General features: G+C 43.3%; 1 protein-coding gene across 2 annotated transcripts in view; it reads left to right on the top strand.

Moving 5' to 3' along the window:
* Positions 1 to 211: 211 nt before the first annotated feature.
* kremen1 (kringle containing transmembrane protein 1) overlaps positions 212 to 27407 on the top strand; it is a 113502-nt gene continuing 86306 nt past the window's right edge. The window contains exon 1 of one of the 2 annotated variants that reach the window (XM_021606620.3): positions 212 to 634. In XM_021606620.3, the coding sequence (XP_021462295.1) occupies positions 553 to 634 (82 nt within the window). In that variant the 5' untranslated portion in view covers positions 212 to 552. The remainder of the gene's footprint in view (positions 635 to 27407) is intronic. The other variant, XM_021606619.3, reaches the window with a different exon arrangement.

Raw genomic sequence — 27407 nt, 5'->3', positions numbered from 1 at the left:
ACCCCAGTGTCCCAGGCTGAATTCCAACTTGACCCCTCATCTATTCTCAACCTTATTCCCTGATAAAAGAAAGTGGAATGAATGAACCAGTGTTATTGATGTGTTATTATTTTACTGAGGCACTAAAACTGCTCTGACATGCAAACCCTCAATGACTCCCAATTTACTCGCTCTCAATTTAATTCAATGGGCTTTATTATCTCTCTCTCTCACACACACTCTCACTGCCCAACGCTGCAGGTTGAATCCATTGCCACGATTTCCTGTCACATGATTCGAAATAGGATCCCCTGCTTGCTTTCTACTATCTCTCTTGTGTCTGTGTGTTGAGACCTGCCTGCCTTGGAGTTCACTTCACAGACTTTAAACGCGAACTAGGAACGACACCTCTACCCACACAAAACGACTGGGCGCATCAGTCCGCATCAGGCTGCGTTCAGAACAACAGTTCACCTGCGTCCGAAGCTCTGAACACTCTCTGCTCCGTTCGGGAACACGACTGTACCCTACCCAAGACAAGTCCCCGCTCTTTCTTTCTCAAAGACTGGAGCGATGGATTCATTTTTGACAATTACTGCTGCCCTTCTACTAGTTGGGTTTCTATCTTCGACTGCTTCCAGACAGTTCGACACTGGTAAGTTGATCAGAAACGTATTCTGCTGTTGTTTCTTCTCCCAGTGTGTGTCTTTATCCAACACATCCGCTACCAGAAGCCGTTTAAAAGTTACGAGGTACGCTGCGTACTTTTTTGAGCCGCCTGATAATTTCCTCCCTAGACGCTCAATGGAAAGATGAGGCTATTCGTGTGAAATTCTTTGCGGATGTAATTTACTGTATGACTGAATTTGTGCACATATCGTAGCCCGTGAATATGCTACAATGTTCTGCACTTGTAGCGTACAACAGAGCATTACACATAATTCTTTCTATGCGTCTCCCGACCTGTCTACTGGAATGTTTTGTATAGCCTACTGTACATCGTTGCAGATGCTGAAAGGCTGCTGCTACCTGTCACTGGTTAAATTCAGAAAGCAACAGAAATTCAATTTTCTTATGACAAATGTGTACAAATTATTCAATATAGGCTACTGTAATAATATTCAATTATTGTAATATAAAGTAGGCTAATAATGCAATATTGTCCAAGGTATCGGGTTGACAGTGGGCCAGAGTCATTGGCTGTTATTTATTTCATTCCTTATGAATGGGTTGAGTTGGCTACATTGTAATACAACGTGGACTCCCCACAGTGACATTGGATTCCCTCGTTTCAAGAGAAAAATTAAGAATTGTAATATTTAATATTGATGACCACATAAGCCAACATTTCTGGTGCTGTAATGTGTGATGTGTTTAATGTCTACACAGAAAATCCTCCTGCTTTCCTCTTATTTTTTTTCTTTCTTAATTATACTTTTTTGATTCCAATGAGAGGTTTGACCATCTGGGCTACATATGTTAGTGCTCCCATGTGTACCTATGTATTACCACTGTAAGCAATGGTATTCCCCCTCTTTGCCTGCAATGGACAGAGAACCCTAGTCCAGAATACTGAAGTCTGGCCTAAAGTATTCTGTATGTTAACTGTACAATATCTATGTACCCTCTGCATAATAGATATTGGGTATATAATCATATTTTATACATCCTTTGCATCTGGAAAATCTGTTCTGTTTTCTGTTGCATATTTGTTATAGAGCAACTCAGTGCGGTGATGATGTTCTGTCTATTTTGGATGTTTTCACCCAAATACATTTTAGATCAAGTAGAAGGAACGTTTCCGAGTGTAGACAACACGCACGCATGCACGCACACATACACAAACACATCACACACACACAGAGTTTCCTGTGTGCCACTCATACAACTTGAATTCATGCTGAAGCAAATTGTCCTTTTATATCTTGTCTCCTGTACAGTACAGAGAGGGTCGTCATCCCTACTGTAACTATGCAGTAGGGCAGGGTTTCCTTAACGTGGGGTGCACATATTGGTTTTTACCCTAGCACTATACAGCTGAGTCAAATAATAAAAGCTTGATGATGAATCGGTTATTTGAATCAGCTGTGTAGTGCTAGGGCATAAACCAACACATGTACCCAGGGGGGCCCCAGGACCGAGTTTGGGGAAAACCCTGCAGTAGGACATTTCCATCGTAAAGGACCCATGAGCACCAACATGTGAGGTTTATAGGAGCATATCACATTGGGTGTCAAATGAAAGCTAACTGAAGGTCTTTATACATTTCTCTGTCTCTGTCTCTCTCTCTCTCACTCTTTCACTCACTCTTTCACTCACTCTTTCACTCACTCACTCACTCACTCACTCACTCACTCACTCACTCACTCACACACACACACACACACACACACACACACACACAGTGTGAACCTCCCCCCATCCAAAAGACCCTATTAACTTCATTTTGGGGAAATGTTTACTGTATAGGGGATGCATTTCCTTCTTGTTTTGACCTTTTGGGATTATTTGTGTATTGAGATTGTATTGCTGCACTAAAGGAGCTAGAAACCCAAGCATTTCGCTGCACCTGCTGTAACATCTGCAAATCTGTGTACACAACCAATAAACTTTGATTTGATTTGTTACATACGGTACATCTCTGATCCTGTCAATATCAGATAAAAAAAATAAAAGCTTAATTGTCACCATCATGGTAGTACATCCAAGTTATCATCATAGTAGTACATATATCATACTTTTATGTTTCTACTTTACAGACATACATTTCGTTTTCAAAATCTGTAGTAAACTAATCGGTTTACATGTAAATATCTATAGGTTTATCAAACATTTAAGTGATTATAAATTAAGAGCAGTCCCATTAAGTAACAGTAAAATGTAATTTAACAAAAGATAAAAGAATCATATCAAAAGTAATGTGCGCATTGCGTTATGAAAGGTAATTACTTTATATGAAAATGTATTGCAATGCGAAACATGTATTTCTAGATGATACACTGATTAAGTTTGGTGAAAAATCTACTGTATGATTTTGTGTTGTACTTAGTCAATTAAAAATGTACATAGTGTTTTGAAACAACTACTTTTTTGATGGTCTGTTTGGAGTTTTGTACTAAGAGTGGTGAAAATGTACCATATACTTGTGAAAATTGCACACACAAAAAAGTGATAACATTTTTTTTTTAAACGTAACGTTCACACTGGACCAAATCTGAACTTATGTTTCACAAGTTTGGATAGCACAGTACAGTAGAATACAGTACAACACAATAAAGTACAAATACAATATAGTACAGTGAGTAGAGCACAGTAGAGTACAGTCCGATACAGTAGTACAATACAGTACAGTAAAGAAAAGCAGAGTATAGTACAGTAGAGTCCAGAATATTCTACTGTACTCTACTGTACTGAACTAAATCGACTTTACTGCACTGTACTGAACTCTACCCTACTCTGCTGTGCTGTATTGTACTGCACTCTACTCTACTGTGCTGCACTGTGTCAAAACTTGTGAAACATGAGGAGAATGACATTCATATCTATAATTATGCATTTCTGTAGTGCAGATCAGGGACCCATGATGTAATTATGTTAGCATAATTCCGTTACCGGGTGTAAATCCAATTCACTTACTGTAGTTCAATAACCAAAATGGATTTTTTTCAAACTCAAGGTGCCATGTCATAGCTGACACCCCATTCTTTCTGCAGAAATCTTTGAATCTTAATTTAGGGAGGATATTTAACAGAGGTTTTGGAAAACGTGGTCACATAAACACCTGAGAGACATTTGACCGTAATTCTACTAAAGTTAGCATTTTCACAGTTCTTCCAAGAAATTTGTTTTTGTAAATTTTTCAGTGGACATTGTTAAAAGTAGTCCTTGTGCATTTTTTTTTTTTACAAATTTAACTAGGTTAGTCATTTAAGAACACATTTTTATTTACATTGACAGCCTAGGAACAGTGGGTTAACTGCCTTGTACAGGGGCAGAATGACAGATTTTTACCTTGTCATCTCAGCGATTCGATCTAGTAACCTTTCAGTTACTAGTCCAACACTATAACCACTAGGCTACCTGCCGCCCCAAAGAGTTGAGAGTTGCATAGAGTTGCATAGAGTATGGTTTGTTAAAATCAATGTTTTTTTGGGGCATAATTCAATTTCCGTAGAATTGCCAAGCACAGGGTAAGCCTGTGCTTGGCAATTCTACGGAAATTGAATTATGCCGTGTGTCGTAGGTGTTGAAGGAAGATATATAGCTGAGGCTTAAACACTCATCATCTCTGCCTCCTTTTTACACTTACTGCGTCTCAATTGTCACCCCTATTGCCTATACAGTATAGTGCACTTCTTTTGACCAGAGCCCAATGGGCCCCGGTCAAAAGTAGTGCACTATAAAGGGAATAGGGTTCCATTTGGGACGCACACATTGGCTTTCAGAGCTGAGTGTCTTTAAGGGCTTTATATACGGGCCCAGCCGCTTGGACTCCGACATACCATTCTCCTCTCTAACCAACCAGGAGCAAAGCTCAGAGAGAGAAAGTTTGCTTGGCAGCCGCAGAGACACTCGTACACACAAATGGAAGTCGTTTCATGTCAAAGCTGTAACAGTGACGTTTTGAGTTTTGCTGAAAGCTGAAAGATGGTGATGTTTGCTTTCGCGGTGTGTGTGTGTCGGGCCCTATGAACAACCCGGAGCCTGTTAAACTGCAGTTATTATTCTGTTGTTGACGTTTCTGTTCGGGGGAGTCGAGAAGCAAGTTCAGGGAGTGACTTTTAATAATAACTAACACAAGGAACAAAACAAGAAACACAAGTTGCGTACAGACATGAAACAACGGAACAGAAACTATAACGCCTAGGGAAAGAACCAAAGGGAGTGACATATATAGGGAAGGTAATCAGACAGGTGATTGAATCCAGGTGAGTCTGATGAGGCTATTTGAATCAGCTGTGTAGTGCTAGGGCATAAACCAACACATGTACCCAGGGGGGCCCCAGGATCGAGTTTGGGGAAAACCCTGCAGTAGGGCATTTCCATCGTAAAGGACCCATGAGCACCAACATGTGAGGTTTATAGGAGCATATCACATTGGGTGTTAAATTAAAGCTAAAAGTCTATATAAAAGGCATAGATGCATTTTTTTCCACCATTTTCCACCTTAAAAATTAGGCATAAGTAAAGGCATTGATTTCTGGATAAACAGATGGAAAAGGGGTCTTAGAAAACATCTGCCAGAAAAATTCTTAAAAAGATTTCAGAAATACAACAAAACAAAACAAAAATCATAACTGCAAGGCCAGCTGAATATCTTTGAGTGCATGTATGGCCATTCCCGTTGCCGACAGGTGTATAAAATAGACAAACATTGGCAGTAGAATGGCCCGTACTGAAAAGTTCAGTGATTTTCAACGTGGCACTGTTATTTGATGCTACCTTTCCATCAAGTCAGTTCATCAAATTTCTGCCCTGCTAGAGCTCCCCCGGTCAACTGTAAGTGCTGTTATTGTGAAGTGGAATAGTCTAGGAGCAACAACGTCTCTGCCACGAAGTGGTAGGCTACACAAGCTCACAGAATGGGACCGCCGAGTGCTCGGTTGCAACACTAATTACCGAGTTCCAAACTGTCTCTGGAAGCAACGTCTGAACAATAACCCTTCGTCGGGAGCTGGGTTGGGTTTCCATGGCCGAGCAGCCACACACAAGCCTAAGATCACCATGCGCAATGCGAAGCGTTGGCTGGAGTGGTGTAAATCTCACTGCCATTGGACTCTGGAGCAGTGGAAACGTGTTCTCTGGAGTGATGAATCACGCTTCACCATCGGGCAGTCTGGCGGATGAATCTGGGTTTGGCGGGTGCCAGGAGAACACCACCTGCCTGAATGCATAATGGTCTGGGGCTGTTTTTTATGGGTAGGCCCCTTAGTTCTAGTGAAGGAAAACCTTAACGCTATAGCATACAAATACATTCTAGACAATTCTGTGCTTCCAACTTTGTGTCAACACTTTGGGGAAGGCTCTCTCCTGTTTGAGCATGACAATGCCCCAGTGAACAAAGTGAGGTCCATACAGAAGTGGTTTGTCGAGATTGGTGTGGAAGAACTTGCCTGTCCTGCACAGACCCCTGACCTCAACCCCCTCGAACACCTTTGAGATGAATTGGAATGCCGACTGCGAACCAGGCCTAATCGTCTGACATCAGTGCCCAACTAATGCTCTTCAGTCCCCACAGCAATGTTCCAACATCTAGTGGAAAGCTTTCCCAGAAGAGTGGAGGCTGTTATAGCAGCAACGTGGGGACCAACTATATATTAATGCCCATGATTTTGGAATGAGATGTTTGACGAGCACGTGTCCACATACCTTTGGCCATGTAGTGTATTTTTCTGCATCACAACATTAGGCTTGGACAGTTTACTGTTGAAATTGAACCCTAACCCTTGCAGGGGTGCATGCTACGCCACTGCCTATGACTATACGTTATAATTATACTTATCGTTAATGAGCTCGAGGAGAACAGAGGAGTTGATTCTGATTCGATAACCCTCACAGCTATCCTCCAATCACAACGATTATTCAAATATTGTAACTCTTCACTTTTTTCTTCTTCACAGAACAGGTTGGTATCCGGTTGCTAAGCAACTGTTTTTTGTTTGTACATGCAAAACCAGTCTGTCAAAAGTTGTAAGTGCTAGCTCATGTCTAAATTCTCCAACTCAATACATACTGCAATTCCAACCACAAAATGTAGGCCTCAAAATCCAACAACTTGCCTAGCTAACAGCTACATGTATGTTTTTTACTTTGTTATAATTCAAATTCTGTTTTTGAGGCTCCACATGTTGTCATGGAAAATATTCATATTATTTCCAACTACCAACTCCACCTGCATATAGAACGTGGATGCCAGTCTCTCTGGCAATGACATTTATCTTTGATTTATTTAAACTTTATTTAACTAGGCAAGTCAGTTAAGAACAAATTCTTATTTACAATCACTGGCCTACACCGGCTAAACCCAGTCAATGCTGGGCCAATTGTGCAACGCCCTATGGGACTCCCAATCACAGCCAGATGTGATTCAGCATGGATTTGAATCACTCAGATGCAATGCCTTAGACCACTGCGCCACTCGGGAGCCCTGGAGAGAAAAAGAGTGGAATGTTAGCTAAAAAGACTGGTACCCAGACTAGAGACATTCAATCCCCTCCTGGATCCAGATCCCTGTTGCCTAAATTGCTTTTATGAGTCCCAAAAAATGTATAAAATAACACCCCTTGTGTGCACTTCCGGTGTAGGTGTTTGACAAAGGAATATCTGAGGAAAACGGAAGGCGACTGAACTGTCAGAAATAAGGTCTGGTGAAAACATGATGTGGTTATCCAGGCAGGATATTAGGGGCAAAATGTCATGGCGTTTGGAATTGATTGAACAGGAGAGAGCGTTAGGTTTGCCATTACTTATCTTGTGCTGTGAAGTCTCCATAGCGATGTAGAGATGCGTGATCTAACTTGTAAGACTGAGCTAATGTGACATGTTAGGAGTGTTCTCTGTTCAGAGAGAGCATCTGATTTGCTGCATGTGAAGCAACAGCATGACGTTCTGACATCAACTGCATTTAGATGAAAATCATATAAAGTAGAGGAGTTTGGATTAGTGTCAATATGTATGGTGTGTGGAGTATATGTGCTTGTGCTCCTTTGTGTGTACGTGTGTGTATGCTAGCCTAGCGGTTAAGACCGTTAAGACCGGAGTGAGGAGAGTGAGTGTCTAGTAATGGATTTCCTTCCAGTCCAGACTGACTCCCCTAGCTGTCTCTGTGAGAGCAGCAGAATTTGGCAACCAAATGGCTTTCTCCTGCTACCTAAGTCTACCATATCTGGCAACGTGACCCCTCGCTCCTACTCCGACTCCTGCTCTGTCAGGCAATCTCACCACTCTCTCTTGCTCTCCCCTGCGCCTGCTCCGAGACGCATCCTGGGCCAGATTAACAGCAGAACACAGCCTAGTTCACAGAGCCTGCACTCTGTCAGGAGCATCGCAGAGCAGACAGCCAGATACATTACTGGCCTGGAGAGGAGCTGTGTGTGTTGTGTTAGTGTGTTGTGTTAGTGTTAGTGTGTGTGTGTGTGTGTGTGTGTGTGTGTGTGTGTGTGTGTGTGTGTGTGTGTGTGTGTGTGTGTGTGTGTGTGTGTGTGTGTGTGTGTGTGTGTGTGTGTGTGTGTGTGTGGCCAACAGCGCACAGTGTGGTAACCGATAAACGGTCCACGCTAGGTTGTAACTGTTTGTGTAATGTTTTTTTCTCCCACTCTGGCAAGCAAGCTACAAAACAGACACGGATTAATGGGCTTTGTGATGACTTCTCAAGTTTCTGGCTCAAGTTGTGTGTGTGTGTGTGTGTGTGTGTGTGTGTGTGTGTGTGTGTGTATGTGTGTAGAGGAAGGGTCTAGGCCCTAAGACATCCAGTGACTTCATAAACTCCCCATGTTCCTGCTCAGGTTTTAAAGGGGTCACCACACAACGCTAAGACCCGGGGGTCTCATGTCCTCACCCCTGACTCCCCTTTCCCCGTAGTCTCCCTCCTTTCTCCCCCGTCCAACCCAAGTGTTGCCTCCTCTCCCCCCTCTCTCGCCCTTCTCTCTCCCCCTCTCCCCCTCTCTCCTACTTTCTCTTTCCCCCCTCATCCTTCCTCTCCTCCATCCCTTTCGCTCTCTACCCCCCTACAGCCCAGGTGTTGCCTCGCCCCCCTCATCCCCTCACTATTCCCTGGGTCTGTATCTAGTTAGGTCCCTCTCTCTATTCCTCTCGTAACTGCCGCCCATGCACCATATGTTTTGACTGGGTTATGACTGTTTGACTAGGATGGGGATGGAGATGGGGATGGAGATGTAGATGGGGATGGAGATGGAGGTGGGGATGGAGATGGAGATGGAGATGGGGATGGAGATGGGTATGGGGATGGGGATGGATGTGGGGATGGAGATGGAGATGGAGATGGAGATGGGGATGGAGATGGGGATGGAGATGAGGATGGGGATGGAGATGGGGATGGAGATGGAGATGGGGATGGAGATGGAGATGGGGATGGGGATGGAGATGGGGATGGAGATGGAGATGGGGATGGGGATGGAGATGGGGATGGAGATGGAGATGGGGATGGAGGTGGGGATGGAGATGGGGATGGAGATGGAGATGGAGATGGAGATGGGGATGGAGGTGGGGATGGAGATGGGGATGGAGATGGAGATGGGGATGGGGATGGGGATGGGGATGGAGATGGAGATGGGGATGGAGGTGGGGATGGAGATGGAGATGGGGATGGGGATGGGGATGGGGATGGAGATGGGGATGGGGATGGAGATGGGGATAGAGATGGGGATGGGGATGGAGATGGGGATGGAGATGGAGATAGGGATGGGACTGAGGTTGTATGTGTCCCAAATGGCAGCTTGTTCCCTATGTAGTGCAGTGGATTTGACCAGGACCCATAGGGAATAGGGTGCCATTTGGGATATAGCCGATGATGGGGCTGTAAGGGCTGGGTCCTCTTTGAAGATAACAGTGAGGCTGTCGGGGGGGATATGTGACCATGTGTTGGCAGGAGGAGGGAGGGATAGAGATAGAGAGGTAGATGGAGACAGACGGGGGGACACAATGCATGTGTGTGCGTGTGCATGCGTGACCGCATGCGCGCGTGCATGCGTGACTGTATGCGCGCGTGCATGCGTGTGCGCGTGCATGTGTGTGTTTAACCCATCTTGCTCAGCACAGGGAGTGTCAGGGGGTTATAGGCTTCATATGTGGCCCTTGTGGTCCTTTTTTTAACCTCTTAGCCACGGATGGGCTTCAGTGCAGCAGACACTGGTGACCCACTGAATGTATGTGGAGCGGTGTGCTTGTTTGTGTGCTTGTTTGTGTGTGTGTGTTTGTGCGCCTCTCGTCGCCTTCCTCTCCTCTCCTCCTCTCCGATGTATAATCAGTGCATCCCCCGGCCCCATATGTTGCCCTCATAAGTCTTTGATGGAAAGCCAGAAGATGTTCACTTCAACAGGGAAACAAAACACACTAACTAAACTAACACCAATATGTTTCCAGATAGAAGTCCGCTAGTCTCCAGTCCATGTGGTGTTTGTTTACAGCACACAACAAAGAGAGACCGCAGCCTTTTATCACTGTTGTGCAGCACGTGCCAGGTGATGCAGTTACAGTATGGAATTCACAACTAAATGTTTGCCAGGTTGATATCTTATGAAGTTTAGTTCTAAAATGTGCTAAGTGCTCTGCAGTTGTTAATCTGTTTTGCAAATTTCATTTTTTTTGCGAAATCAAGCTTTTCTTGGTAACAGCAGAGAATTCCCTCCTGGATCAACAGCTCTGTTGTGTAACATTTGTCTTGTGCGTGCAGCAAACTGTGAGTAGCATTTTTGAGTTACTTGTGTAACTTTATTAGCTGGGACGTCTGTCCTGCGAATAGTTTAGGTCAGAGACTATATCAAATGTTCGCAGTGCACTCGTTAGCATTTAGTTAGCATTCTCTGTGAGATTTGACATGTACTTGTTAGCATTGCTAGCCTTCGGATTACAGCGGTTTGAAAAAAAGAGCCCCATTTGTTCAGTGCCGATATTACCAAATATCCCAAGATGGCACAAGGTCAGAATGAAGGTATGACAATCTGGATACCGCCCAAACCTAGCTGGCACACTGCAGTGAGAGATCAGGCTGGGCATTACTAGCAGCTTAGTACTATAATATGCTAGGATCTAATTGCTATCCTATCCCTAGCCTATCTTGTTGTCTCATGCGCTAACCTAGGGGAATCAGGCCATCAGTGCTGTTAGCAATGCTAACAATGTGTTTGCGTGAATGGAGACAGAAGTATTGGGGCTTGGAGAGGTTGTGTTAGGACTTATGAAAGGTAAAGAGTTTAAGGGTGGAGAAGGAAGAAGAGAAGAGAGAGACATGGGAAATGGAGAGATATATAGGTACAGAGAGAGGGAGACCGAGACAGAGCAGATATTATAGTGAAAGAGAGAGTATGAGTGCTCCCTATTTGCCTACATTCCCAGTACTTTGCAGCATGCCCTGACTTGCGACGGCTGCCCGAAGTTCAGTGGAATACTCATATTTATTTGGCTGAAAGTGAGTTCAGTTTGGCTGGAAGTAGGAAACTTTGGTCTGTGTTATGTGGCTTAGCGTCCGGCCGCTGGCCCAGTAGCTACTTCCTGTTGACCCCTGGGTGGTGCCCTGCAGAGGTCAGGTTACGGCCGACGCCCTGGGACAGGCTACCATTGCAACCACAGACCCAGACGGACGGAGCCTTATTGTACACTGTCCTGATCGGGATTATTATTACTATTATTACCAAGCCTGATTCTAGACTAGCTGTAGCTGTGAATGTTTTTTTTGTCATGTTCCTCAGAGGATTTCAAAGGCTTCTGTGTGTTTGATCAGGAGCCCTTTTACTGTCTGTCTGTCTGTCTGTCTGTCTGTCTGTCTGTCTGTCTGTCTGTCTGTCTGTCTGTCTGTCTGTCTGTCTGTCTGTCTGTACTCTTTCTTTCTCTCTCTCTCTCTCTCTCTCTCTCTCTCTCTCTCTCTCTCTCTCTCTCTCTCTCTCTCTGTTATTCTGTCTTTCTCTGTTCTTACTCCTTTCCATCTCTTTCTCTTTCACCTTGTGCAAGCCACCCCTGTCATCTTCTCATGTGTCAGAAAGTCTCTGCAAGTCTTTGCATCTCACTTCTTTTCCATTTTTCTTTCCCTACCGCCCTTCCTCCCTCTTTCTTTCCTTCCCCGCCCCGTGTCAGAGTCAGATTCGCTTTCTGCCAGAGGCCCTGTCCTGTCTCATCTCTTAACGTCAGAGACACTTCGTCGGATGAGGAGGCGAATGGGGCAGCTATCCTCTATCTAGGTAGTAGATTGGGGACTTGACAGATGTGATGATTATGTAAAGCGTGTTGTGAGAAGAGAGAAAAGAAAGAGGGCCCCAAACAAGGTGGTTTTATGTTCACTGTGTCACTCAGTCTGGCCTGATCCGGCAAGGCAGCTTTCTGCTCTGCTCTACTCTCCTCTTCTCCTTTCTCCTCTTCTCCTCTACATAGAATTAAGCTGTCAAGCATCTGCTTGGTTCAACACTCTGTGTGTTTTTGTGTGCGCGCACGTGCATGTTAGTGTGAGTGTCCAATGCTCAACTGCCAAGACCGGAGGACATAAACAATGTTTAGGTGATGGGAGTGTATTCGTTGTTCTTTTTTTCTGTCTCTGCTGCCAGCTATTACTTTTCTTGGGACATTTTTGTGTTAAATGTAGGTCAAGATCAATCAGGGATGTTTTCTGCTTGGACATGTCCAATTTCAACTGTACATCACTGTCCTGACCCTTTAGAACTTGATCTATACTGTTGTTGCGCAATACATCAACATCTCTGCACTGCATTCTCTCTTTCCTTCTCTCTCTCTCTCTCTCTCTCTCTCTCTCTCTCTCTCCCTCTCTCTCTTCCTCTCTCTCTCTCTCTTATTCTCCTCTCCCTCTATTTCTGTCATTCTCTCTCTCTCTGTCTCTCTCTCTCTCTCTCTCTCTCTCTCTCTCTCTCTCTTCCACTCCTCCTCCATCCCTCTCTTATTTGAATGCCATTATGCACGAGCAGCGTTTGTCACCTCATCGGCCCAGTCTTCTTATGTACCTTGACATTTTGCTTCAGCATTAGGAGCCTCTCCTCTCATCTCCCACTGACATTCTCTCCGGGCCCCGCCAATTCCTACGGGCCCTGGCCAAAAGTAGTGCACAAATGGAGGGAATAGGGTTCCATTTGCAACACAGCCTCTGTTATAGGCCATCAAACTGAAGACACTTTGAGACGTGGCGTGCGCAGCGCAGGGTAAATGCAGATACGCAAAGAACAGTAATGGCATTCCATGTAGCAGCATACATGCCCCGTGCTTTCGGAGAATTCTATCAACTCTCTACAGCAAACAATTGTATTTCATTATTGAAATGCAATTTTATTCATCTGAATGGAATTTTAAAGTACGTTTGGTTAGGATTGGAAGCCCCTGAGGGGAAGTGTGTTTCGATGCATTGGCGAATTACACAAAATAATGAGTTTTTGTGCCTAAGCTTTTGGATTCATATAATGAGTTTAAATCCAAATGCCCTGTTATCAGCTGTGGGCGTGTAGATCAGCTGTGGGCGTGTAGATCAGCTGTGGGCGTGTAGATCAGCTGTGGGCGTGTAGATCAGCTGTGGGCGTGTAGATCAGCTGTGGGCGTGTAGATCAGCTGTGGGTGTGTAGATCAGCTGTGGGCGTGTAGATCAGCTGTGGGCGTGTAGATATGAGGAGAACACACATTGCTATTCGAACTGAGTCAGTGCTCTGATAGGTCGCTGTTAGTAATGTATTCCTATTCTTCCTAGTGTGTCAGGAGAAAAATATCAAGTTATGTGAGACACTGTGGTTCTATATTCCCGGTAAAAAAACCAAAACCAATTGTGTTTGCTTTGCTTGCTTCCCCTTTTAGAATACTATTAATAAAGATGTCATATAGTTGTGTTATTAAGGTCAAATGAACTGTTTACTTTTCTCTCTGGTGTAAACGTATAACATGGTTCCAACATCATAACCCACTAGAGATTGGGAGCTTATTCAAAATAATCACCAGACCAGCACCGAATCCCAACCATGCATTTTTGTGGGCCGAAAACCAATCACACATTGGCCGGATATAGAATTGAATTGCTACTGTGTGTGAGACTGAGGCATGACCTGTTTGTGTCGGTGTTTGTCTATGCACGTGCAAGTGTGTGTGTGTGGGGGGGGGGCATGACCTGTCCTGTGAACTCCAGTCTTTTTATACAAGGGTTGTGTTTGGTCCTCAGCCGGTGACCACTGAAGTCTCTGCTTTGCATCCAAAATGGCACCCTATTCCCTACAAGTGGTATACTTTTGACCAGAGCTCTATGGACCCTGGTCAAATGTAGTGTGCTATATTAGGAATAGGGTACCATTTGGGACGTAGCTTGCTCTCTGTTCCAGCCCTGCTGCTGAGGAATGACAGGCTCAGCCTCTCTAAATACACACACACACACACACACACACACACACACACACACACACACACACACACACACACACACACACACACACACACACACACACACACACACACCAAATGAAATCCCAGGCTCTCTAAATAAATGGAGAGCAATTTCCCTCCAGCAGGGGCCAGTGCCTCAACTTGGCTTGGCATTTTGTGGCCGAAGAAGCAAATTGTCGCCTTTCCCCTCCTGCAGAAGCAGGGAACACCCACTGACATTGGACAGCAGGGATCTGTGGACAGGCCAAGTGGACAGGGATAAGTAGTAGACAGGACATGGGAGATAACAAGACAATGTCTGCACATCTGTACAACATAGGGAGTGGACACAGCTAAATGGACAGGATACAGACGTGAACAAGGCAAGGAGAGTTCAGGACAGTCAGGGAGTTGACATAGTAGTGGATTGGACACAGAAGTGTGCGAGATATAACAAGGACAGGGAGAGGACACCACTGAGTACACTGAACATAGACATGACTTAGCTAAGTGGACTACTCAGAGTTAAGTGGATTGTGGGAAGGGGGATTGCATTGCAATATCTATATCTATCTACTGAATCAAAGTTGTGTGTGAACTCAACAGACACAATGATTTATGGAAGTGATTAAACCTTGGAGAACCACAGGAACATCTTGGTTTCAGGACCTGGTTTTACGACCCAGGTCTTACCCTGTAAGCCGTTTAACTGTGAGCCAGTGATATCCCATTGCAGCGCACTGAATCTCTTTGAATGTGGCTGAAACTCAATGGGTTTGAAACCTGACCTGACAGGACAAGAGGCCTTGATTTAGCTAGCTGTCTGTCTGCCTCCCTAATGGCATCCTATTCCCTACACAGTACCTTTGACCAGAGCCCTACATGGACCCTGGTCAAAAGTGGTTTACTATAGGGAATAGGGTGCCATTTGGGACACATCCCCTGTGTTCTTGAGGTGAATACATCCAACCTCTCTGAGATGAACAACAAGTTGGTTGAACGTGTGTGTGTGTGTGTGTGTGTGTGTGTGTGTGTGTGTGTGTGTGTGTGTGTGTGTGTGTGTGTGTGTGTGTGTGTGTGTGTGTGTGTGTGTGTGTGTGTGTGTGTTTCCAAAATACCCCCAGTGCCACATAGACAGTTTGTGGCACCATCACCGTTCCCAGCGCCGACCGAGCAACCAGGGGCGGTCACACACGGCCGATGCCATGAAACTAGATCCTCAATAGATCCCTGTAATGGATCCTCTTTCTCAGGCATGGTAGTGGGACTGGGATGCCCTCTCGCTACCTTTGACCGGAGACATCTGATTCTCTGTACAGAGGAGCTTCCTAGAGCCTCACAGACCACAGTGAAACATACACTCACACACAAACCGCAGTGATAAGGATTCACTTTCACAAGTCAGGACCAGACATTGGAGATGGCCTGGTAAACACACAAAAGAAAGGGGGCTAAAAAGGCTGGTGATGATCCCTGGTTTAGTTCCTTCTTGTGTTGTGTTTAGGGTTGCAAAGGGAGGGTATAATAATGGAAATGTTCCAAGTTTATCTTTCAAGGATTTTATGTAATCTGTCACAAGACATCTAGTGGCCCTTTTGCGTACTTCAGATGATCACAGGTATCTGTAAAGACCTCTGGCCCTCTGTGTGGCCTTATCACATGTAAAATATAGGAAATAATTAAATAGGATGATTTTTAAATAAAACATTTAATGACAAAGCTGTGAAACATTATCCTACATATAAACCATCAATTTAGTGAATACTATTGGTGTTTAATATGAGTGTCTCACACACTTATTTAATTGACTATGTCAATATGTACAGTTGAAGTCGGAGGTTTACATACACTTAGGTTGGAGTCATTAAAACTTGTTCTTAAACCACTCCACAAATTTCTTGTTAACAAACTATAGTTTTGGCAAGTCGGTTAGGACATCTACTTTGTGCATGACACAAGTAATTGTTTACAGACAGATTATTTCAGATATAATTCACTGTATTACAATTTCAGTGGGTCAGAAGTTTACATAAACTAAGTTAACTGTGCCTTTAATAAACAGCTTGGAAAATTCCTGAAAATTATGTCATGGCTTTAGAAGCTTCAGATAGGCCACTTTACATAATTTGAGTCAATTGGAGGTGAACCTGTGGATGTATTTCAAGGCCTACCTTCGAACTCAGTGCCTCTTTGCTTGACATCATGGGAAAATCAAAAGAAATCTGTCAAGATCTCAGAGAGAAAAAAATTGTAGAACTCCACAAGTCTGGTTCATCCTTGGGAGCAATTTCCAAACGCCTGAAGGTACCACATTCATCATAAACACCATGGGACCACGCAGCCGTCATACCGATCAGGAAGGAGATGCATTCTGTCTCCTAGAGATGAACGTACTTTGGTGCAAAAAGTGCAAATCAACCTTGTAAAGATGTTGGAGGAAACAGTTACAAAAGTATCTATATCCACAGTTAAACGAGTCCTATATCGACATAACCTGAAAGGTTGCTCAGCATGTAAGAAGCCACTGCTCCAAAACCGCCATAAAAAAGCCAGACTACAGTTTGCAACTGCACATGGGGACAAAGATCGTACTTTTTTGAGAAATGTCCTCTGGTCTGATGAAACAAAAATACAACTGTTTGGCCATAATGACCATTGTTATGTTTGGAGGAAAAAGGGGGAGGCTTGCAAGCTCAAGAACACCATTCGAACCGTGAAGCACGGGGATGGCAGTATCATGTTGTGGGGATGCTTTATTGCAGTAGGAACTGGTGCACTTCACAAAATAGATGGCTTCATGAGGGAGGAAAATTATGTGGATATATTGAAGCAACATCTCAAGGCATCAGTCAGGAAGTTAAAGCTTGGTCGTAAATGGGTCTTCCAAATGGACAATAACCCCAAGCATACTTTAAGGACAATAAAGTCAAGGTATTGGAGTGGCCATCACATAGCCTTGACCTCAATCCCATAGAAAATTTGTGGGCAGAACTGAAAAGCGTGTGCGAGCAAGAAAGCCTACAAACCTGACTCAGTTACACGAGCTCTGTTATGAAGAATGGGCCAAAATTCACCCAATTTATTGTGGGAAGCTTCTGGAAGGCTACGCGAAACGTTTGACCCAAGTTAAGCAATTTAAAGGCAATGCTACCAAATACTAATTGAGTGTATGTAAACTTCTGAACCACTGGGAATGTGATGAAAGGAATAAAAGCTGAAATAAATAATTCTCTCTACTATTATTCTGACATTTCACATTCTTAAAACATTCTTAAAATATAGTGGTGATCGTAACTGACCTAAGACAGGGAATTTTTATCATGAGTTTAAATGTATTTGGCTAAGGTGTTTGTAAATTTCCGACTTCAACTGTATTTTTTGTAAATGTTTTGGCGTCAAACTGGTGGCAGTTGTGAAAAAGTCAGTAGTTAGAAGAGTTGTAGAGTTAATAGAAAATAATGCCATTGTTGATTAGGTGCTTTTTTCATGAATTAGGCTATTTTCTCTTGAACCATATGTTCTGTCTACTGGAAACTCATGGACAATATGGACACAGAAATTAATACTATGGATGAATCAATTTTTTTAAGTTACGCAAATATGATAGATTGCCATAGATTTTCTGTTAATTTCCCAGATTAGATTCCGATAACTGGTAAATGACCTGTAGCTTTGCAACCCTAAGTTGTGTGGCAGCTTTTGTGCATTGGTTTTTGTGTCCTGGTGTTGTGTGTTTTGTTCACGGGTTATCTGTCGGTCTTTTGTCCTTTTAATATGGTGGTATTGCACCCTTTGCTCGTTGGCTGACCGTGGCAAACAGGAAGATAAAACATCAGGCATTAAATGCATTTAGAGAAAATCAAAGAAATCAAAGTACAGATGAATGTGTTTTGTTGTGGTCCTTTTTAGAAAATGTTTCAGATAAGGGGGAATTTAGTGTGGAGAGAGATAAGAGTGACATTTCGGACCGCTCTCTCACCATCATAGCAGAGAGCCCCAGTTTCTCTCGTTTTTTCCTCAGATCCAATTGGAGTAGAAGCAATATGTGACGATGCAGTCGGAGGAATGCAGAAGGGACAGCCAAGACTTCCATCTGTAGTTTACAAAGATCGGCAAAACAAACATGCGGGGCTTTTTTCTGATGTGCTTGCCACTCACACTCTACTAGCTCCATGCTGCTAGAAAAGAGTCATTGGAGGCAGATGGGGCATGTTTGTGTTCCACGTGGACCCGCTGCTCCCACAACACTCTGACGAAGCGTTCTAAAACGAATAGTTCTTGAACTTGGAACACTGAGTTCTAGAACTATGGAGCTACAGGAACACGGGGTTCTAAAACTATGGAGCTAGAAAAACGGAGTTCTAGAACCATGGATCTAGAAATTCTCTGAGTTCTAGAACTATGGAGCAACAGGTATACTGAGTTAGAAAATTATGGAGCGAGGGAAACTCTTGAGTTCTACATGGCTCTAGAATTCTCCAGGTTTCTTAAGTGCAGCTATGAAGTGCAGTCTATGTAATGTTGTCATATGCCCAAAGGGTGAACAAAATCCAATGTTGGTCTTTTCCAATTACGCCTAATCAAAACACATGACTCAAAGCCTTACTTAGACGTTTTGATCAAATTATGTCAAATTTCCAGCCGGCACTTCATCCCACTTCTGATCTCATCTGAAGAACAACTATTCCAAAGTAAGCCCATTGGCTATAGAACTCACAAGCTGATGTTATATTATTTCACTGTGGCGAGCGGGTTGGCACTCGGCCGGATGTTGGGTTATTGCAGATGTTCCAATCATTGCTACCCAGAATGCCAAGCTGGCATTACTACGTCCTCCTTACTACTTCCACTTCGGTTCTCAAACTGTCAAACTTCTTACGACAACATATTGGGAAGTTCACCGTAATTCTCTCTTTCCCCCTTTGGTTTTGCGTGGTTACATTAAATCCTCATTGCTTCTCTTTCTTTCGACATCAATAACATTCGTATAATATTGCATATTAACATCTGTATTAGTGTTATCGTTACATGTTCTTGAGGAAACAGTAGTGCTGAGCCATTACTGCGTTTTGAGGTTGTTTTGGTTTGATTATATAAAAATTACTTTTTGGGGTTTTGATTTTTGTTTTTAAACATTAAATGCACTATGCATAATGTGGGTTGAAGGCGGTAACAACACAGAATAAAACAATTAATTAACGTCCCGTGATGGTAGTGACTGCCCATTACTGCTTGTCAATTATTAACCATAGTTTATTCAGATTACTTTTATAAAAAAATATCAGGTGTTTTGTATATTACATTTGTTTTATTTGATGACTTTATTATTTCATTCCAAGTCATCATCCCATCTTTATAGAGCTGCTGCTTATGCTGTCTGACAAAATCACTATGTTAGTAGTTCTTCAAGGTAAATAAGGCATAATTTTATGACTGCTGAATACCAGGTATCAATCACTTAGATCAGGTAGAGATACCTCGTGAAGCAGCTGCTCTATCCCTCTCAATTGTGTATTATTCTGTCTCTTCTATGTAGCAGGCTAAAAGAAACATAGATCGGACAAGTAGGCGTGCGTTGGATTACAGTCATTGTAGTTAATTACCACGTTTTCAGCACTAAACGACGTTGAATATTGTCCTGTTGGAAACTACAACTCCCTACTACATTGATCGCACAGTTCGGGCTTGATTTGATTTATCTCTACAGAAACTGAGCAATGTGCACATTGAGCTCACAGAAAAAGAACCAAAATTGAATTCAAATAATTCAACAGATGTTGGTCAATTAGTTCTTTAAAATCTGAAAAATAACCAAAATGCTGGGTAATCGCTCAGCACTAGAACAGAATAACAGAAAGGAAGAACAAAGGTGAATTTCTCTATTACTGTTGCCTGCATAATATACAGTACCAGTCAAAAGTCTGGACACACCTACTCATTTAAGGGTTTTTCTTTATTTGTACTATTTTCTAGATTGTATAATAATAGTGAAGACATCAACACTATGAAATAACACATATGGAATCATGTAGTAACAAGTAACCAGAAAAGTGTTTAACAAGTCAAAATTGATTTCATATTTGAGATTCTTCAAAGTATCCACCCTTTGCCTTGATGACAGCTTTGCACACGCTTGGCATTCTCTCAACCAGCTTCATGAGGTAGTCACCTGGAATGCATTTGAATTAACAGGTGTGCCTTGTTAAAAGTTCATTTGTGGAATTTCTTTCCTTCTTAACGGGTTTGAGCCAATCCGTTGTGTTGTGACATGGTAGGGGTGGTATACAGAAGATAGCCCTATTTGGTAAAAGACCAATTCCATATTATTGCAAGAACAGCTCAAATAAGCAAAGAGAAACGACAGTTCATCATTACAAGACATTAAGGTCAGTCAATTCCGGAACATTTCAAGGACTTTGAAAGTTTCTTCAAGTGCAGTCACAAAAACCATCAAGCACGATGATGAAACTGGCTCTCATGAGGACCGCCACAGGAAAGGACGACCCAGAGTTACCTCTGCTGCAGAGGATAAGTTCATTAGCTTCACAGTTCATGTAACAGACACATGTCAACATGTCAACTGTTGAGAGGAGACTGCGTGAATAAGGTCTTCATGGTCGAATTGCTGCAAAGAAACTACTACTAAAGGTCACCAATATTAAGAAGAGACTTGCTTGGGCCAAGAAACACGAGCAATGGACATTAGACCGGTGGATATCTGTCCTTTGGTTTGATGAGTCCAAATTTGAGATTTTTAGTTCCAACCGCTGTGTCTTTGTGAGACACAGAGTAGGTGAATGGATGATCTCCGCATGTGTGGTTCCCACCGTGAAGCATAGAGGAGGTGTGATGGTGTGGGGGGCTTTTCTGGTGACACTGTCTGTGATTTGTTTAGAATTCAAGGCACACTTAATCAGCATGGCTACCACAGCATTCTAAATCGATACACCATTCCATCTGGTTTGCACTTAGTGGGACAATCATTTGTTCTTCAACAAGACAATGACCCAACACACTTTTTGACCTATTTGACCAAGAAGGAGAGTGATGGAGTGCTGCATCAGATGACATGGCCTCCATAATCAGCAGACCTCAACCCAATTGAGATGGTTTGGGATAAATTGGACCTCAGAGTGAAGAAAAAGCAGCCAACAACTGCTCAGTATATGCGGGGACTCCAAGACTGTTGGAAAAGCATTCCTCATGAAGCTGGTTGGGAGAATGGCAAGAGTGTGCAAAGCTGTCATCAAGGCAAAGGGTGGCTACTTTGAATAATCTCAAATATAAAATATAAAATAACACTTTCCTGGTTACTACATGATTCCATGTGTGTTATTTCATAGTTTTGATGTCTTCACTATTATTCTACAATGTAGAAAATAGTAAAAATTAAGAAAAACCCTTGAATGAGTAGGTGTGTCCAAACTTTTGACTGGTACTGTAAGTGATTAAATTGTTTTTTGAGAGCACTTGAATGCCAGGTCACACTTGACTCACCTCAGTTCAGGCCCTCTATTTATCCTCCCAGTCCGGCCCCATCTTCCCTTAGGCCTGTAATCAAGCAGGGGCCCAGAAAGAGAGAGGAAAGGAGAGGGAGGGAGATGAGGGAGAAAAGAGAGAGAGGTAAGGAGGGGGTCTTTGTTTTGAAACACACCTGTTTTCGATCGTCCTGTTTGTGCTCATGTTGGCTGGCATGTCTGGTATGTTAATTACATGTGGTTTGGGGTAAGGAGGCTCTGGCTTTGAGCTGTTTCAGGGGCATGTGTGTGCAGCTATTAGCCGCTCTCTGTTCTCTCTCTCTCTTTCACTCACTCACTTCACTCACTTAGTTAAATAAAGGTTAAATAAAGAAATAAAAAATAACTTGCTCACTCTCTCTCTTTGTGAGGTGTGTTCGCGATGTTGCAGTGAGGCTTTGGCTAGAGTAAGAGGGGTTTGGGAGATCCCTGGAGATAGATGAAAGTGTCTCTGATAGGGAGGAAGGAGAGTTGAAGTTCACAAAGATGCCTGTGGGACTTCACATTTTGGACACACATTCAACCTTATGGATCAATATGTTTGCATTTCTACTGTAACATTTTATTGTTTGAAGCTAATGACGGATTGACTTGCTGTTTTTTGCTTTCATTCAGAATGCCAGGAAATGAACAAGTCACCCTAATGTTCTGTACTGTAGATACCACAGGCTTACAGTTAAGCAATAAGGCCCGAGGGGGTGTGGCAAGGGCTGTTCTTAGGCACGACGCAACGTGGAGACAGCCCTTATCTGTGGTATTTTGGCCATATATACTGTCCAGTATACTGTCTGATATACCATGGCTGTCAGCCAATCAGCGTTCAGGGCTCAAACCACCCAGTTTATAATAAATTATTTAGCACAATGATTGCTGCCTTTGAAAGTCTGGAACACGCTGGTCAGCCTAGATTAGAATGACTGACACACACACAGTGGGCGGACATCCTTTGGGGAATTACACTGGCAGTACAGTCAAGAGTGGGTGAGAATAAATGAATGACATGGGCACAATGACATACTCCACTGGGAAGTTGGAACAATGCAGTCTGTGTGTCTGAGTACCCCCGTCCTCCACATCGGATGCAACTTAAAACACTGTCGCCACCGCTGCTCGGCTGATTAAAATTGCACCCGTCTGAAGAGTAGAAGGAGAGAGAAGGGAGGGAGAGAAAGAGAGAGAGAGAGAGAGAGAGAGAGAGAGTAAAGGAATGCTGTGGTTATTAGAGACAGATTAATGCATGTTCTGTCACTGCATCTGCGTATCACACATCTCTGAGGCTGCCTCTGAAATGCCCTATTCCCTATATAGTGCACCCGTATGTGCCCTGCTCAAAAGTAGTGCACTGTGAAGGGAATAGGGTGCCAGTTAGTTAGTGTTAGTTAGTGTAGGGATAATTCACTCTTTTTTTATATATAAAAAGAAGGGAATAGGAGAAGAATAGAGGAAGAGAAGAAGAGATGAGAAAACCCCAATGCAGTTCTTGAACAGACTTTAGCAACAGTGGGCCGTCATATCCCATATCACAGCCATAGATCCCAAAGCTAGCCAATCCCCGATAGTACTAAGAACCCATATGCGTGTGTGTGCGTGTGTTTGTGTGTTCATTACCTTCCTTCCTAGCAGACAAATTAAACAGGCTCGGTTTTTTTTCTCTCTCTAAGCCCTACATTTGTTGTTTGTTTGCTGGTATAGGGGCCCAGCACGTAACTGCACCACAGAGCTCATCTGGAATGGCATTTGGAGCTCTGAGCTGAGACCTGGCTGGTCTGGTGTATGTTAGCTAGGCGCTTGCTAGCTTTGTCTTTGTTTGCTGTACATTTTTTATGAGCCTTGGCTTGTTGGGTCATAACATAACAATAGGAAATCAAATCAACCAAGTGTTACTTCACTGGAGCAACATGGAGAGAATGAGGGTTTTGAAGAAAGCAGTTCTAACAACAAATAAAGAGTTTTCTATCTCTCGCTCTGCCACTACTTCTCCTGTGGTTTCTCTTTGGTACACTCCTTTTGTTTCATTCTCACTTCCTCATTTTTTTTTCTGTGTCTAATTCTCTCTTCTCTCATCCTATCTCTCTGTTTTTCTCTTTCCCATTGGCTCTTTCTTTCATCGTGTCTTCTTTGCTCTCTGTGCACCCGCTTAATTTACGGTTTGGTTTATGATTTCAGATGGATCTTTCCTAAACACCCTAATAGTGTACCTTGGAATAGAGCAACTTCACTGAGCCTCTCTCTCTCTGTCTCCCTCCCTCTCTCCTGCTCTGTCCCGGGGCCTCATTTATAAAAATGTTCTTAGATATATACTTGAACTTAGTCGTAAGGTCATTACCGACGGTGTGCTTACTTTCGATTCATAAAAGATACTGAGCATAAAAAACCTTGCTTATGCAGGTTCTAAGAAGCCCATTTGTAACTTACGCACCTGTGATCTATAAATCTCAAATGAACTTAAAATGGACGGCACCTGAATGTGCCTTACAGGCTGACTACACTGCTCGCGTTGCAAAATAAATGTAGAAATCTGTTATTCAATTATTGCACCCACACTGCTCGTGCGCTCCAATTAGCGCCTGTGTTGCCAATGGCTAAAATAGAAATCAGTTCTATTTCTGACGCAGATCGCGTTGTAAGTTCTGCCTCTCCCATCTCCTCATTGGTTATACCCACGTTGGTGACTGAAAGTCGGACGAGGTCAGTGGCGGTAATGCACCTAATTTATGAAAGCAATATAAATTGCAATATAAAGTCAAGAGAAGAAAAAGCATGGAAGGATGAGAGATGATGACTAGAAACGATTTGGTTGACCGTTTTATGTGTGGATTAATTGGCGAAGTAGAGGACCTTGTGCATTTCAGGTAACATAACACCTCATTGTTTATATCCCAGGACAAATTAGCTAGCAACAGCAAGCTAGCTAAAACGGACAAATTAGCTAGCAAGTGCAAGCTATCAAATTAATATAATTGGTTCAGGGTTTGTTTTGATATTTTAATCTGCGTGACTTGATCGCGTTTGGTGTGGGGGGACAAAATAAATGTATGGTCGATGGCGCACGCACGCAGCCGGTTTGGGTTCCGTGTTACAATCAGCAATTTCCCCTTATAGAATGCTAGCACAAATGAGGGAATAGCCATGGACCAAAAGAGAAATGCAAACCTTTTGGAAGACAAGATCATGGAGATGGTAGAGGAGATTGAAGACAGGCAACACGTATTATTCGGTGGACTAAATAGTGGGTTGACAAACAAAGCCAAACAGGTATCTTGGGAGCGTGTCACCGCGGCAGTGAACGAGGTGGGTAGCAAGACAGAACTGTGGAGGATGTGAAAAAGAAATGGTCTGACCTTAAACTGCAAGGGATAAAAATAATAGCCATACATAACCGCAGCATTAAGGCAACGGGGGGAGGGGGCCTGGCACGCCGGAGCTCTCCCAAATGGAACAGCGCATTGGGGCAATCATTGGAGAGCGTGTACTCTGGCACATGCTCTAACGTCGATAGTGAATGTTTAAAAAAAGGTGAGTTTCTTCTATTTTGCTTCATTTTATTTTTCATATGGTTTAATCCCAACTTTTACATCGTTTAGCAGTAACATCGGAAACGGTGAAGTCGGAGCGCGAAACCCCCACGACTGCATCACTGGATCACGGTAAGTTATTAAGAGAATGTGAAACGTGGTTGTCAGTAACTTAATATACAAGACGTGCACTGATTCATTTTATTCACATAGAAACGGGGGAAGCTACTTTGCAGCCCGTGCGCCGGGTGAGTGTGTCCCCTCCACCAACGGAAGCTGCGTTGCAGCCATGCGCCCTCCACCCGGGGATAAAGTGCACGAGGCTCCCAAATCAGCAGGTGCCAGGAGTGAGGGGGAAGGTTTGGCCACAGGTGTCGAGGGTCCGTCCACATCTGTGTCCACGTCTACAGTTCAACCCAGAACGAGTTGAACACATTGGTTGGGCAGATTGTGACTGAACTCGGAAGAATAGTTAGGGTTTTGATTCATTTACATAATGCAATTGTTGAACATTTTCCACAACGTGAATAAAAAAACCTATGCTTTGTATATTGTCTGGCATTCTGTTTCTTACCACCAATCTCTGTTTGAGCTGCCGCCTCCTTCTCATTGCGTCAGCCGGGGCAGGTGCTCCATTGGGTGGGGGGGTTAGGAGGGTCTTGGGGGTCCATTCTAATCTCCACATCCATTTCAATACCATGCTTCAGGGCTATGTTGTGGAGCACACCACATGCCAGTATGATGTGTGTCACCTTTGATTGGGGAGGGAAACCATTCATTCTTAAAACAGGCCAACATTTTATATTTAGGTTTGAAATTGCACACCCCAATGTTCTTGTCAAACAAACTTGCACTGCAAATAGGCACTACAGTTACTGAGATGTCCCCTTGAAATCTGTTTGCATTTTGTTGCAGTGCTAGTGGAAATGATAGGAATCAGCTGATTCCATTCGTTTACACTAGCAATGCTACAAAATGAACAAGCTTCAAAGGGACATCTCAGTAACCGTAGGGCCAAAATAAAAACTGTTTTCAGCTATTTGGCCAGAAATTTGGGTGTGCAATTTCAATAAAATGCTAAATATAAAATGTTGGTATATGTTGCTTTAAGTTGACCCATTTTAAAACTAAATTAAAGTTTTGCATTTTTATGAAATGAAATGACCTTCTCTGGCTTGTAGAGTAGTTTTCCACCTGATGCATCAAGGCAACGTGGCCCTTCAGCAATCGGACGGTGCGCTCCACAACCGACCTTGTTCTGCCGTGCGCCAAAATGCAGCGCATTTCCTCTGCTGTTCGGGGATCAGCAAAGGGAGCAAGAAGCCACTTTGTCAGTGGATAGCCCCAGTCACCTAATAGGGTAAAACCGTCGTGTTAGACGCTGGCCACTTGGAGCATACATTGAGGAGTTGCGTACGGGCATCGCAGATGATCTGAACATTAAATGAATGGAAATTCTTCCTGTTGACATATACATGTTCATCTATGCGTGCAGTCAACTGCACCTACAGTACGACCCCTGGGAAATGAAATGAGGGTGTAAATGGGAAACTAAATGGGTATCTCATGGACAATATGTGTAGAATCGCCAATATGTGTAGAATCGATGTGGCTGAATGATGGCTGTGATATATACCCGACCTGTCACTCATTTCCCTCTGGAATGTCCCAGTAGTGAGGAATCCCAGAGTGGACAGTACTTGGACAGATATGGATATGGCTTGATTTACAGAGTGTCTTCCTTTCCAGATTAGGGACTAAATCCGCGCACAAATCTAACAGAAGATTTCTTGGGAGACGATAGGCCATAGACCATGGATCATTGTCCGCAAAGTCGTTCTGGTCTCTGAAAACTCTGGCTTCTAAAAGCACAGATTTTCAATGTCTTCCAGTAACGCCAGAACAGCCATGTTTACTTTATTCTAATTTGACACACTATTTATAGAACATCGCATCCTGTTTTTAATTCAAAACACCTTGCGTCTGGCAGTTCATTCCTCACACCTTTAATTGATAATTCCTAACAAATTGTTCATAAAGCTAATGCAAAGTTCACCACAGGTTTGGACGCATATGCGTCCCAAACTGCAATACCCCTACATAACCAGTAGGAAAATCACTTACGTCAAGTCTAGACTTTGAGGAGAGATAAGATCATTTCCACGGCAATGTAAGGTTTTATAAATAACTACTTAGACGTGGTATTCTGCGTAATCATACTTAAAATCAAAATTGATCGTAAGTCCGTTTTATAAATGCGGCCCCTGGCTGTATCCACTGAGACCCTCTCTCTCTCTCTCTCTCTCTCTCGCTCTCTCTCTCT

Source organism: Oncorhynchus mykiss, chromosome 6, assembly GCF_057628025.1.
Source record: "Oncorhynchus mykiss isolate SJ-2025 chromosome 6, ASM5762802v1, whole genome shotgun sequence".
NCBI classification, from domain to species: domain Eukaryota; kingdom Metazoa; phylum Chordata; class Actinopteri; order Salmoniformes; family Salmonidae; genus Oncorhynchus; species Oncorhynchus mykiss.
The sequence above is the reverse complement of the archived record's forward strand: the minus strand, read 5'-3'. Positions and strand labels throughout refer to the sequence as shown.